This window comes from Microcaecilia unicolor, chromosome 4 (assembly GCF_901765095.1).
Source record: "Microcaecilia unicolor chromosome 4, aMicUni1.1, whole genome shotgun sequence".
Lineage (NCBI taxonomy): Eukaryota > Metazoa > Chordata > Amphibia > Gymnophiona > Siphonopidae > Microcaecilia > Microcaecilia unicolor.
In genome coordinates this window covers 203,674,502-203,689,411 of record NC_044034.1, presented here as the reverse complement: position 1 = coordinate 203,689,411, position 14,910 = coordinate 203,674,502, and the positions used below count along the sequence as shown (strand labels likewise).

Genomic DNA, 14,910 nt, shown 5'->3' with positions numbered 1-14,910 from the left:
CTTGGCAGCTCTGATGCATGTCAGCTTTATAACCTCAGACCGACTCAATTCAATATAACTCTGCACATCGTGAACCCACTCACAGCTGTATATTTTGGGATGAGTCTTTTCCCCACAGTACACACTCCTTAGTCTACACTCACAAGACATTACTCACTTCCATTGTATATCTACTCTCTTTCTTCATGTCTTATCTGATCCTCATTCAGCATCTAGAACCTCTGTGAACTGGTTTGAGTAAATTCAACTCTCATCCACACAATGAGAGAGCTTGCAAATCAGTTTGGACAAATCAGACCTTTTTGAAGCTCAATAAATAATCAGGATCAATCACAGCAGCAGTCAAATCCCTCAGCTTGGACCCTTTTACAGATGCAAATACTCACAGCTCTAAACTGATATCACAAGAATTTGAAGATTTGTACTATCACATCAGGTTGATGCCAACTTTGATTACCGAATAAATTAAAGTCATATATATTCACACATCTGAATCTGGATATGAATTGAGTTATATGAATTCACCCCTTTTCTAGTGTTGTTGGTAGTATTATGCATTTCACAGGCACATTTTCTAATTTTTAGCACCTTTGATATTCATTGAATTCCCATCTTCGCTCAGGAACTCGGCAGCAATGCTGTCATCTAAAATGAGATGAAACTGCTTTCAGTGAGAGTGGAACATTCAGCAGGTTTTAAATGTGTTTGCTGAAGGGGCGCCATATGCTTCCCTGTCATCAAGAAACTTTTGTTTACTGGACTGCCATGACTCCCTGACCCCTGACTGCAGAAATTGGGAGTGGCCATTGGTTACCTGGACAGGTGACGCCCTGCTGCCCATCTCGGCAAGAACAGACATTTGGAGCAATACAGAATCCGTTGCCACAGCCAAAGGAACAAAGTGCTATTGGAAGAAAGTGAAAAAAAGTGTGTTTACATTGGGAATTGTTAAAAAGGTTTGTGCAGGAGAGAAAGGGGCCTGGTAGTTAGACCAATGGGTGAAAAGCAGAGAAGCTAAGGTCCAATTCTGCCACTGATGCTCTTTGTGATATTGAAATAAAATCACTTTCCGCTTGATTTTCAGACTACAGGAGATAGCCAGGCTGTCTCCCGTGGTCCACGTTGAACACTGATATTCAGTGCCAGGCCATTTCCAGTGACTGGCATTGAATATCCAGTTTAACTTTGGCAGGTCTGACTTTAACCGGCTAAGCTGATATTCAGCACTGGCTGGTTAAAGTTAGATCAGCCAAAGTTATTCCACCTATTGTGGCAGCCAAATATAGCTGCCAAATTTTGAAGGTTTGACTTTTAAAATCAATGGATAGCCAGTTATATCGAGCAATATAACCAGCTATCTTTAAGCTGCTAACCAGTGATATTCAGCACTGGATAGCAGCCTAAGTGCACAGGTTCTAGAATACTGTCAGTTACATGCGTAACTTAGTTGTTAATTTTGGCAATAATTGTTATTAACAATCAATAATTGTCTATAATTGGAGTTAAGTGCGCTAAATGTCAGTAATTTGCAGTTCCACACACAACTGCACTTAGTCAGTATTCCAAAACCTTAATGTGTAATTCCTTTAGGGCTCCTTTTCATAAGCTATGGTGCTGCGGCATCCTGCAGTAATTTTGCAATCAGCACGCACACGCTGCGTGCTAAAAAATCATTTACATATTTTTTTGCTGAGGGGCCATGTCTGGGGTTGGAGAGTAAGCATTTCTGTGCCAATCAATTAGTGCATCTGCATTACTGCGTGCTGATTAGAACAGGATTACTGCATGAACCCTTACCACCTACAAAATAGGTGTTGGTAAGTGCTCGCATGCTAACTTTTCTTAATGGCCGCTCGCTAAGCAATCTTTTGAGAATTATCCCCATAGTTCCTCAGCAGTCAGAAGAAATATTTATCTTCACTATCTGGACAGTGTTCCTGAAAATTGGGTCTCTCAGACTTACCCAGTTAACAGGTCCCGGTAACCAGATAAACTCCTCTGAATATCGGCCTGATTGTTATTAATTAAGGGTTCTCTTTCAACCTTGGTAGAAAAAACGTTTGTCTCGCTCTCTTACTCTGTTATATAAGCTATTTCATATGTATGCCACAGTGTATCAAATTTTGTTCATTTGAGGGGTAACTTTTGAAAAATGCACCTACAAATAATGCCTTTTACCCACAGACGTTACAACAGTTTTCAAAGGGAAAATTTTTCCTTAGAAGATTGACTCAGAATACTTGTACACACAAATCTGCAACTATGATTTGAGCGGATACTATTTGTGCATACTTATGTTTATACTTTTGGAAATACAATTAGGTGTAGTCTCTCCCCCCCCCCCCCCCCCCCACCTCATCCCATTACTCAGGTATAATCAGTGCATCTTTTCTAGCAAAAACGGTGCTGGTACTCAAATGCTAGGCCACCCTTCAAGGGTGGGGTGATCATTGAGGGATCCACCCCACAATAGCCAGGCCCCCTGCAACCAGTCACAGAACCTATGACAAGGCACAATTGGTGTGTAGAGCCTGAGCTCTTTCATTAAAACTTGGGGTCCTTGGATCAATGTTAGCAGATAATGGAAAAGGTGCCGGTACTCAGTACCTCCAAGTACCCCCACAAAAAAGCCCTGGGTATAATTATACGCACATTGGCGATATAGTAACGTAAGTGTGTATGAATGTGTAGTGGATTACTTTCCAAAACCACTTTTCTGCATATAAAAACCCAGTATTATTTATTTATTTATTTATTTATTTGTTACATTTGTATCTCACATTTTCCCACCTATTTGCAGGCTCAATGTGGCTTACATAGTACCGTAAAGGCGTTTGCCAATTCTGGTATGAACATATACAGTAATGTTGTGGTAGAATAAGATTTGTGTGTACAGACACATTAGAGAATCGTAGAGAAGAAGAGTTATTATGCCTTTAAAAATGCTTTGCCTATCTCAAATTCCCCCCCCCCCCCTTTTTTTTGTTTGAATGTTTTTATTATTATTATAACCCACAAATAAATTACAAAACCAAAAAAGGGGCCCATTTACTAAGGCGCGGTAGGTCTACTGCAAGCCTACCCCATGCTAAAAGGGCACCATGCTAGAAAATATTCTTTTATTTCCAGTGTGAGAGGCATGCCTGTACTAACTGAGTAGCACAGGCACATTACTATGTGCTACCCAATTAGCATAGGATTAGCACAGGAGCCCTTACTGCCTCCTATATAGGTGGTGGTAAAGGCTCATGCGGTAATGGCCATGTGGTAATGAGGAAATTAGTGCATGGCCATTATAAAAATTTGGCAAGGCAATCATTTTACTGCCACACGCTGACAACAGCGCCGGCCACTTTTTAGCGTGGCTTGGTAAAAGGACCCCTAAATGTTTATGGTTTTTAATTAAGACTTGCTATACTGCTAATTCTGACAGGCAGAGCTAAGTACTGTACAATTCTAAAATTATAAACATGAAAAAGTTTACAGAGAATAACAATAACAATTTACCAACGTGAAAATTTGTATCACGCTTCAATTAACATAAAAGGATCCAACAATTCTCCTTGCTCTTCCGTTTAGGTACCCAAAACCCCTTCTCCTCTAATATCTTCTCATACTTGCTAAACAGGCCCATTGCCACCACAAAATAACATGCACATCACTATTATCCTTCCAAATGATTTACAATAACCTTTAGTGCCACTGTAACTAAAAAAAAGTATACAAAAACACACTTTGGAATGGCAGGTGAAAGAATTAAAGACTTCAAAACAGTGACTTTCAGTGACAAATTAATGTGTTTCCAAAATAGCTGTTAAACTTTGCCACACACCTTTCCAAAAGATTTGCAAATTAGGACACTCATATATCAAATGAGTCAAAGCTCCAACTGATATCTTACAAGACCAGCAAGAGTTTCTTTTCTACATTTTTTTAAAAGTGGCATTCACATAAAGTAACAAAAAAGTAAAAAAAAAGTGACTAATAGATGCTGAAAAGTTGAAAGTGCACTGTACATCCAAAAGGACTGTGTATCAGTTAAGATAGCGCTGAATATCAGGTCCTAAGTGTGACCTGCCCCCGGAATGCCCCCGAGATAGCCGGCTCCTGTGGCGATAACCAGTTAGCTTCCACTGAATATTTGTGCATAGCAGGTTATGTGCAATTTAACCGATCAGCAGCTGAAGCAGACCGGTTAAATCACTTTGAAAATTGGGCCCCTAATTTTTTGCACCCTTCATACACTTTCCCCCCTATAAAATCAATTCTAAAATTGTGTGTTTGCATTTCTAAGGGGCTCGTTTTCAAAGAGAAAAACATCTAAAAAATGCCATTTGGATGTTTTTGTTCCCAAAACATCTAAATCACTATTTTCATAACCCATTTTTAGATGTTTTCCTATGCAGCCTGTCAACAGTATGTTCAAATTACAAGGGGGCATGTCATTGGGGTGTTAAGGGGTGGAATGTGGGTTTTCCTAACACTTGGATGTTTTTCTGCCATAATGGAACAAAACAAAAAGATCCAGGACTAAAAGTTGGATGTTTTGGTCTAAAACTGTTTTAATAACAACTAAGCCACAAAAAAGTGCCTTATATGAGCAGATGACCTTCCCTTACTCTCCCAGTGGTCACTGACCCCCTCCCACCCCCAAAGATGCAAATGAAACAATACATACCAGCCTCTATGACAGCGTCGGATGTTAAGGCCAGTCCTAATAGAGCAGCAAGCAAGTCCCTGGAGTAGCCTAATGGTCAGTGCAGTGCACTGTGGAGAAGGGGACTCAGGCCCATAATCCACTCTAACAGTTGTGGTGGAAAGTGTCAGCCCCCCAAACCCACCAAAAACCTACTGTGTCCACATATAGGTGACACCTGCAGCCATAAGGTCTACTGTCGTGGTGTACAGTAGGTTTTGGTGGATTTTAGAGAGCTTCCCATACAATATAAGGGGGTAACTGTGAGGTGTGTACCTGGGACCTTTTATGTGAAGTCCACTGCACTGTCCCCAAGGGTGCCCCACTGCTCTGCTGGGATGTCTGTGTGGCCAGTCTACTAAGAATGCTGGCTCCTCTTATATCTCAATGACGGGACTTTGTGCATTTTTCACTTGGACAGGTTATTTATTTATTGTTTTTCAAAAATGGTCACAAAAGAAAAATGCACTGGGCACAAAACGTATAAAAACATCTAAGGAAATAGCCATTTAAAAACAGATAAATGGCTTTTTAGGTTTGAAAATGGCCATGTTTACCACTTGATTTTTGCAAAATCAGACTTAGACATTTCATCGAAAATGCCCCTCCACTTGTACAAAAAACTGGCACTTTTGTGCATATTTTGCAGCAAACTGACTGAGTATTATTCCAAAGGACACACGTAAGCAGTGCTTTTTTTGTAGAAAAAAAGGTGCCGGTACTCATTGTGGGCGGAATCACCATATATGACTCCAACCCTATTATAGCCACACCCACATTAGCCACACCCCTTATACCAGCCATAGCGCATATAAACAGACATTATTGAAAATATTATATTAGTATAGGAGAAAAAAATAATGTGATGTTTTTTTCATTATAAATAATTTCTGTAAGCTGTTATAGCTCCAATATACCCAGTGCAAAATAAGACAGCAGATGTAAATTCTCAAATTGGACATATTCCAGACACTAAAATGAAAATAAAATGATTTTTTTCTACCTTTGTTGTCTGGTGACTTTGTTTTTCTGATCATGCTGGCTCAGTATCTGATTCTGCTGCTATCTGTCCTCTTAACTCCGTTTCCAGGGCTTCCTTTCCATTTACTTCTTTACTTTCCGCCTTTCTTCTTCATTTCTTGCCCTACATCCGTAAGCAAAAGCTGGGTCCTCCGCAGACTTGACTGTCCAGTGGATCCAGCTTCTGCCTATTTTCTACATCCATGTGCAGTTTTTCTCTCTCTTCCTTTTCCCTCATCTCATCTCCTTCCTCACTCTTCCCTCGCCTCCATCCATGTCCAGCATTTATCCTCCATTCACCCATGTCTAGCAGCCCTCCTCTCCCCTGCCTTCCCCTCCATCCACCCATGTCTAGCAGCCCTCCTCTCCCCTGCCCTCCCCTCCATTCACCCATGTCCAGCATTTCTTCTCTCTCCCTTCCTTCTCCTCCATCCACCCATGTCCAGCGACCCTCCTGTCCCCCTGCCCTCCCCAGCCATCCACCTATGTCCAGCAACCCCCCTGCTCTCCCCTCCATCCACCCATGTCTAGCAACCCTCCTCTGCCCCCTGCCCTCCTCTCCATCCACCCATGTCCAGCGACCCTCCTGTCCCCCTGCCCTCCCCAGCCATCCACCTATGTCCAGCAACCCCCCTGCTCTCCCCTCCATCCACCCATGTCTAGCAACCCTCCTCTGCCCCCTGCCCTCCTCTCCATCCACTCATGTCCAGCAACCCCCTCCCCTCCATCCACCAATGTCCAGCGACCCTCCTGTCCCCCCTGCCATCCACCTATGTCCGGCGTACCGGCACCCTTTTTTCGACCGACAATAAAGAACGACAACGTGCAGCAGCTCACAGGTTTGCTTGCTGTGATTGGCCCTCCCATCCCATCCATGTCCAGCAATTCTCTCTTCCCTGCCCTCCCCTCCCATCCATGTCCAGCATGTCTCCTCTCTCCCCTGCCCTCCATGTCCAGCGAGTCTCCTCTCTCCCCTGCCCTCCCCTCCATGTCCAGCAATTCTCTCTCCCCTGCCCTCCCCCCATCCATGTCCAGCGATTCTCCTCTCTTCCCTGCCCTCCCCTCCATGTCCAGCATGTCTCCTCTCTCCCCTGCCCTCTCCTCATCCATGCTCAGCAATTCTCCTCTCCCCCCTGCCCTCCCCTGTCCATGTCCAGCATTTCTCCCCTCCATGTCCAGCGATTCTCTTTTGCCCCTATTCTTCCCTCCCATCCATGTCCAGGATTCTCCTCTGCCCTCCCCTCCAATGCTTCTCCTTTGCCTTCCCTCCCCTCCATGATCACCGATTCTCTGCCCTCCCCTCCATGTCCAGTGATTCTCCTTTCCCCCCCCCATTGTCCCCCTCCTTTCCATGTCCAGCGATGCAACTCACCCCAGCCTCCACCTGTTACAAGAAATTATTTATTTTGGGGAAAGAGCTCTAGAGCACTCGCTACTGTTTATAATTTAAGAGCAGGTGCTGTATTTATAAGTTTTAGGATATTAATTTTTCCACCAATCACCAAAGGTGATAATTGCAATAAATTAAATAAATTAAGTATATATAAAAGATACCATATACTCAGAACACAAAGAGACCATATTTTTAGCTTCAAAAAGGTTGATTTAATATACAATTGCACATGAGAGGTAGGTTTTAAGAGATCTTTACAGATAATCTGTGCTTAAGAAAGGCAAGGTAGCAGGTCTAGATCAAAAGTTATGTTACTTACAAGTCCTTGTTACACAGTATGAACAGCATTAGGTAAGCACGTTTGCAGAAAAGGTCCTCATAGCAGGCAGGTGGGCTACAGGTCCCAGGAAGAGAAGAATCTGTGTTGCAGTTGAAGGGAAGCATCTTTGTCTGGAACAGCTTCTATCTTTTATACTCTTGCAAGCTGCAGGAAGACATGCCATGTGGATCTTTGTCCTGGTTTCCTGGTTTCCACACGACCCTTGGGCATTTGCAAAGCATTGTGGTATCTTGGTCTCATGTCTTATGACATCACAAGACTTGCTGTCTGGGTCTTGCTGACAAATGGTCTTTTGATGTGAAAAAGGTTTCCTGCTCAGTCTCTGGAGCAGATACACATTACAAGTCCTTCCTTTCTGCACATGTCTGAAAGCTGATGGGAGGGGCAGGTATACCTTTGACAAGCAAATGTCTTGTTTATGGTTTCCCCTCTGAAGTCTTTGTTATCAATAGCTGGAGTTATGCCTTCTCCAGACTATCTGTCTGCTGGTGGAGATGTCTATGTGATTCTTCAAGTAGCCACCTTAGTCATGCTTTTGTTTAGTCTTTTTAGGTGGGAGGGCAGAGAGAGTTTTATTTCTCTTTGAAGCACAGTACCCTTTTGTCTCTTAAATGTCTTTGTAATTAACTAGTCCTACTACCAGAAATTCCCAAGGAAAAGGGGAAAGAAGGTACATCTTTTAAAAGCTGTCTTTTTATATTGATAAAATAATTCTGACAATTGGCTTATACCATAACCTACCTCTCTTGGTTGTGAGTGAAAATAAATTTTTAATATATTGGAATGAGGAACCATAAAATAAACTATAAAAGCTAAAATGAAAAAAAAAAACCTAACTCTAACCTAGTACAGTTGCATAATTTCAAAAGAACAATAGCACAGGTACTGAACTGTTTACATGGGCATGTGTATTGGAAGAGGTGAATCTTTTAATAATGGACATTGAACAGACTGGACCGTGCAGGTATTTTCCTGCCGTCATCTACTATGTCACATCACTATGAATCTTGGAATATGTCCTTAGCTGGAATATGACTGTTATAAGCAAAAAGACTCATCATTATTACTTTTGTTTACTCATGACTTACATTTAGGTAGCTAGGGTTAAGTTTTCTGTGGTCAGTTTCATTAGGCTTTCATTCAGTCAGGTGGCAGAGTATGGCTTTGCTCTGGTTTAAAATAGGATTGCAAGTACACTTTATATGACTTCAGCCACAGAAGTGCCATTTTGCTCTATTTCCAGAGACCACCTCTTTTTGTGTCACCTGCTCAGGGGCATAGGCTGCTCCCAAGTTTGTGCCACAGGATATCTTACCCAGTATGCTAGCCAAATCAATAGCATGAGAGTGAGCATATTGACCAATTTACCACCGCAATGGGATGGACCAATCTATTCAGTCATATTCTCAGCGTTTGACATTCCAAGGAAAAATACTCTGTGAATGTTTCCTAACACTGTGAATGTTTCCCTATATTCTCTATTTCAGAGGCTAACTGATGTATTAATAGCAACAGCATCTAAGGGAATAGGTAGTAGTTCAGGAGTGTGTAGGGATACATCATTGGAAACATACTGCAATGATGCATACTGTCCAGTGGATCCAGCTTCTGCCTATTTTCCCAAGGTCTGTAATTACTAAAATCACTTACTTGGCTTATACCATAACACACCTACCCCCCCCCCCCCCCCCCCCCGCGAGATCATTCCAGGTAGACAGTGAAACCAGCAAGCAGGTGGACTTGTCTCCTCCTCACTTCCCTGCCCTCTACTACTACTTACCATTTCTAAAGCGCTACCAGACGTATGCAGCACTGTACACTTGAACATGAAGAGACAGTCCCTGCTCGACAGAGTTTACAATCTAATTAGGACATACACACAATGCAGAGTGACGGGTAGACTAGTAATGGGCCAGTCTTGAGGAAGGAAGAACCAAACAGTGGGAATTCAGAGAACGAACAGAGCGAAAAGGAGTGTAAGGGATAATAAGAGAGGAGAGAGAGGCAGGAGAACCACAGTAAAGTGTTTTATGGGTAAGACAGAGAATTTTAAACCAGGAGCAATATTTGATTGCTAACCAATGGAGTGAGGACAGAAGAGGTGTAATGGAGTCAAACCAGCTGCTGCATTCTGTAAAGTTTGAAGGCAACGAAGTTGATAGCTAGAGATGCTGGAATAGACAACATTAGCATAGTCCAAGAGAGAAATTATAAATGAATGCAGATACAGCAAGATGTCTAGGAGAGAAAAAAACCACGTTAAAGAACAGAGGAAACCTGAGATGAAAAAGTAAGAGCAGAGTCAAAGATAACTGCAAGATATTTGAACAAATCAACAGTGGGAAAAGGAGTATTGAATAATACAGGAACAAGTGAAGGAGCAGTAAAAGGGCCAGAAATCCAGCAAGCAACAGTCTTAGAGGTATTCAACACCAAACGATGAGCAGAAAGCAAGTCAGAAACAAAACGAGACAGGATTGCAAACAGCTAAGGTTGGGATTTGATGGCGAAATTGGAAAAAGAAAGAGAATATTGTCAGCATAGATAAAGAACCCTCTCTCAGCTGCACAGTGTCCACTTCCGCATTCGTCGCTGACTCGCTTCGCTCCCCTTCCCTGCCAACTGCCGTAGTCTCAGCACAGCGTCCCGCCCTAGCGGAAAGGAAATTACATCAGAGGAAGGCGGGACGCTGTGCTGAGACTATGGCAGGGAAGGGAAGCGAGTCAGCGATGAACGCGGAAGTGGACGATGTGCAGCTGAGAGAGGGCAGGGAAGCGAGGAGGAGGTGAGCCTGCCTGCTTGCTGATTTCACTGTCTACCGGGTTTGCGCTGGGACTTCGCTTAAATATTAAATTTGCAGGGGGGAAAAACAGAAAATTGGTGAGCTGAGGGCCGGCAGGTAAGCCGGCCCTGAGAAAAAAGGTGCCGGTACGCCATACCGTTGCGTACCGGCACAAAAAAAGCACTGCATGTAAGTGGATTCAGGCATAAATGAAAGAGGGTGTTCACATGGGCAAAGCCTGGGAGGGGCCTGGGCAGAGCTTCCAGTCTTTTCTCCTCAAAGAAAATCTTTTTTGAAAAAAAGTAAAAAAGATACTTAAAGAAGAAAAAACTGAGCAGTCATTAGAATACAGAAATCAACTTGGCAACACTAGTGTATTTGCTGAAATTTAGGTGCCAGGATGATGCATACTAAGAACGAATTCTGTAAAAGCAGTTCCATGCAGAACTGCCATTATAGAATATGAGAGTAAGTTTAGGAATAAGCATTTATGCCATATCAAAGGCTGGCGTACATGCTCATACCTAGCTGTTGGTAGTTAGGTGCATAAGTCCTAGTACATATGCTTGTAAATTATAGCCACACACTTGAGCCACCTATGCTTCTCCCATGGCCACACCCTTGGAAGTTATTCAAGTTCTGCACGCAGCTTCTAGAATAGTGATTAAAGTCAGTTGCATAGAACTGACAGAAAATAGTCAGTTGCACAGAACTGACAGAAAACAGAGGGTAGGGTTACATGGCCATTTCTCTCAATGGAGGAGGGTGAATAGTATCACTATAAATGATCTGGAAATCGGAATGACAAGTGAGGTGATTAAGGGCTTCTTTTTCAAAGCCGCACTAGCAATTTCCATATGGCAAATGACACGAAACCCCTAGGAATTGAATGGGTTTCCTCTCATTTGCCACAGAGGAATTGCCCTAAATTTGCAGAAGACACAAAACTATTCAAGGTTGTTAAAACACATGTGGACTGTGAAAAATTGCAGTAAGACCTTAGGAAATTGGAAGACAGGGCATCCAAATGGCAGATGAAATTTAATGTGGGCAAATTAAAAGTGATGCACAATTGCACATTGGGAAGAATAATCCAAATCATAGTTACTTGATGCTAGGGTCCACCTTGGGAATCAGCACCTAAGAAAAATAAGCTGAAATCTTCTGCCTAGTGTGTAGTGGCAATCAAAAAATCAAACAGGATTCTAGAAATGATTAGGAAAGGGATGATAAATAAGAACAAGAATACTTTAATGCCTCTGTATTGCTCCATGGTACAATCTCACCTTGTTTACTGCATTCATTTCTGGTTATCTTATCTCAAAAAAGATATAGCAGAATTAAAAAAGAAGAGCAACCAAAATGATAAAAGGGATGGAAATCCTCTCATATGAGGAAAGGCTAAAGAGCTTAGTGCTCTTCAGCTTGGAAAAGAGACGGCTACAAAATCCTGAGTGGTGAAGGAGAGTAGAAGTGAATCAATTTTTTACTCTTTCAAAAAGTACAAAGACTAGGGAATACTCAATGAAGTTATATGGAAATACCTTTAAAACAAATAGGAGGAAATATTTTTTCACTCAACAAATGGTTATGCTCTGGAACTCGTTGCCAGAGGATGTGGTAAAAGTGGTTAGTGTATTTGAGTTTAAAAAAGGTTTGGAAAAGTCTATAGTCTGCTATTGAGATAAGACACGGGGAAGCCACTACTTGCCCTGGGATTGGTAGCATGGAATGTTGCTACTAATTGGGTTTCTGCCAGGTACTTGGGACCTGGATTGGCCACTGCTGGAAACAGGGTACTGGGCTAGATGGTCTGACCCAGTATGGCTATTCTTATGTTCTTAACTGCCACTTCAAAAAAAGTAATTTAAGTTAACAATTGGATGTTAACTCCAATTTACAGCCAATTATTAAATTAAGTTGTGCGCAGAACTGACCTTTTAATATAAACTGGGTGCCCAACTTTGTAAGCCTGGATAGAGTTAGGGTGAGAACATAAAACTATCAGGCTAATTCTATAAGCTGTTGTCTAGAGGTAGGTACTACTTATGTATTTCAAAGGCACCATTAATTGACAGTTAGGCATCTATTCTATAAAGTAGAGCCTAATTATCTGAACATGTCAGTGGGTATAACATGGGGTGGAACATGGGCAGATCATCAAGGTACTCATGAAGTCTATAGAATACTAGAAAATATGTGCCTCACTTGGTGCACCTAGGTGTGACAACTTGCATCTGCCATTGACATGCCATTGACATTGACAAGAGGGCACGGCTAAACATGAAATGCCAATGACAAAATATGCTAGTATTCTCTAATGGAATCTTGGCTCCTAGATGCCATTATTTGTATGATTAATATTAATTTCCAAAATAAAATTAAACAAGAACATCAAATTAGGGGAGGTGATTACAGTCGCACTTTACTTCTGCAGGAACAGAAATCGATACATAAACTTCATTCCTCAGAACTCATAGGTTTAAACATACGCATTGAATGGAGCCAGTATTTTTGAATCTTTTTTAAAGTTTTACAAGCATCAATAGTGATAGGTTTAGATGGGGTCAGCGTCTGACGTCTCCAATCGGTTCAAAACTCTGCTGCCCGTCTCGTCTTCCGCCAGGGTCGCTTTACTCATACTACCCCTCTCCTCAAGTCGCTTCACTGGCTCCCTATCCGTTTTCGCATCCTGTTCAAACTTCTTCTACTAACCTATAAGTGTACTCATTCTGCTGCTCCCCAGTATCTCTCCACACTCGTCCTTCCCTACAACCCTTCCCGTGCACTCCGCTCCATGGATAAATCCTTCTTATCTGTTCCCTTCTCCACTACTGCCAACTCCAGACTTCGCGCCTTCTGTCTCGCTGCACCCTACGCCTGGAATAAACTTCCTGAGCCCCTACGTCTTGCCCCATCCTTGGCCACCTTTAAATCTAGACTGAAAGCCCACCTCTTTAACATTGCTTTTGACTCATAACCACTTGTAACCACTCACCTCCACCTACCCTCCTCTCCTCCTTCCTGTACACATTAATTGATTTGATTTGCTTACTTTATTTTTGTCTTTTAGATTGTAAGCTCTTTGAGCAGGGACTGCCTTTCTTCTATTTTTGTGCAGCGCTGCGTACGCCTTGTAGCGCTATAGAAATGCTAAATAGTAGTAGTAGTAGTAATAATGTCAGTATTTAAGGGTAAGAGCAGTAAGGCACCAGTTGTCGCAAATGACACCGTACAGCAAACACTTATGGCAGTGGTGTGCTGGAGCTGGCTCACACCGGCTCGCAAGAGCCGGTTGTTAACTTTTCTTCCGACTTGCGAGCCGGTTGTTAAAACCCATGAGCTGGCTCTCCTCCCTCCCTCCGGATCCATCCCTCACCGACCTGTCCTTCCAATTCTTTGGGGCAGCCTGCCCGCTGCCAGTGCTAACTCTCCCCCGCTGCCGGTTCGCACTTTAAAAATGGCCGCAGAGACTTCCAGAGGCGGCCTCGTGAGACTTCTGCTGAAGTCTTGGAGGCCGCCCTTGTAAGTCTCGGCGGCCATTTTGAAGCGTGAACCAGCAGGGGAGAGTCAGCGCTGGCAGCGGGCAGGCAAGACTGCCTGCCCTGAAGAATTCGAAGGACAGGTCGGTGAGGGATGGATCCGGAGAGAAGGAGGAGAAGTCACCGCTGAACGACTCGGGAGGGGTGGCAGGGGAGAGAAGGGAGTCGCTGGGCATGGGTGGATGGAGGGGAGAGAAGGGTCGCTGGGTATGGGTGCATGCAGGGCAGGGGAGAGGAGGGTCACTGCTGGACATGGGTGGATGGAGGGCAGGGGAAAGGAGGGTCACTGGGTATGGGTGCATGCAGGGCAGGGGAGAGGAGGGTCGCTGGGTATGGGTGCATGGAGGGCAGGGGAGAGGATGGTCACTGGGTATGGGTGCATGCAGGGCAGGAGGAGAGAATGGTCGCTGGACATGGGTGGATGGAGGGCAGGGGGAGAGAAGAGTCGCTGGACATGGGTGGATGGAGGGCAGGGGAGAGGAGGGGAGACAGAAGAATTGCTGGACATGGATGGAGGGGAGGGAAGAGAGAGGAAGGAGATGAGATGAGGGAAAAGGAAGAGAGGAGAAAAACTGCACATGGATGAAGAAAATAGGCAGAAGCTGAGGACCAGAAATGAAGGAGGAAAGGAAAGAAATAAATGGAAAGGAAGCCCTGGAAACGGAGTTAAGAGGACAGATAGCAGCAGAATCAGATACTGGGCCAGCATGATCAGAAAAAGAAAGTCACCAGACAACAAAGTTAGAAAAAAATCATTTTATTTTCATTATAGTGTTTGGAATATGTTCACATTGAGAATGAGGTGCTCAACATTAAAAGTTTATATTTATTTACTTATTTATGGCATTTTATCGCACATTAAACATGAATTAGATTGGAACCTGGGATCATTTAATTTTTTTTCCTGGAGTAATGCATTGCCACCCACCCCCCCCCAGGCTCTCTCCCCAGCTATAGCCAGCTGTGCAATTTGAGGGGGGGGGGGACCGGGGGGGCGCAGAGGGGGACCGGGGAGAGAGCCTGTTGTTAAACATTTACCAGCACACCACTGATTTATGGTCACTTTCAGGTAGGGTTTAGGTAATTGTGAAGCAGAAAGAGAAAAAGTGAGCAGCATAAACTATTTGATATAATGAA

The 14,910-nt window shown here is 43.3% G+C and overlaps 1 protein-coding gene across 3 annotated transcripts in view; it reads right to left on the bottom strand.

Moving 5' to 3' along the window:
* Positions 1–14,910, bottom strand: part of VWCE (von Willebrand factor C and EGF domains) — a 333,354-nt gene that overhangs the window by 267,503 nt on the left and 50,941 nt on the right. For all 3 annotated transcript variants that reach the window (XR_003941942.1, XM_030201137.1, XM_030201138.1), the window contains exons 4-5: positions 815–904; positions 589–645 (exon numbers count right to left, since the gene is read on the bottom strand). Coding sequence is in view for 2 of the 3 variants with exons in the window: in XM_030201137.1 (XP_030056997.1) it covers positions 589–645; positions 815–904 (147 nt within the window). In the remaining variant the exon portion in view is untranslated. The remainder of the gene's footprint in view (positions 1–588; positions 646–814; positions 905–14,910) is intronic.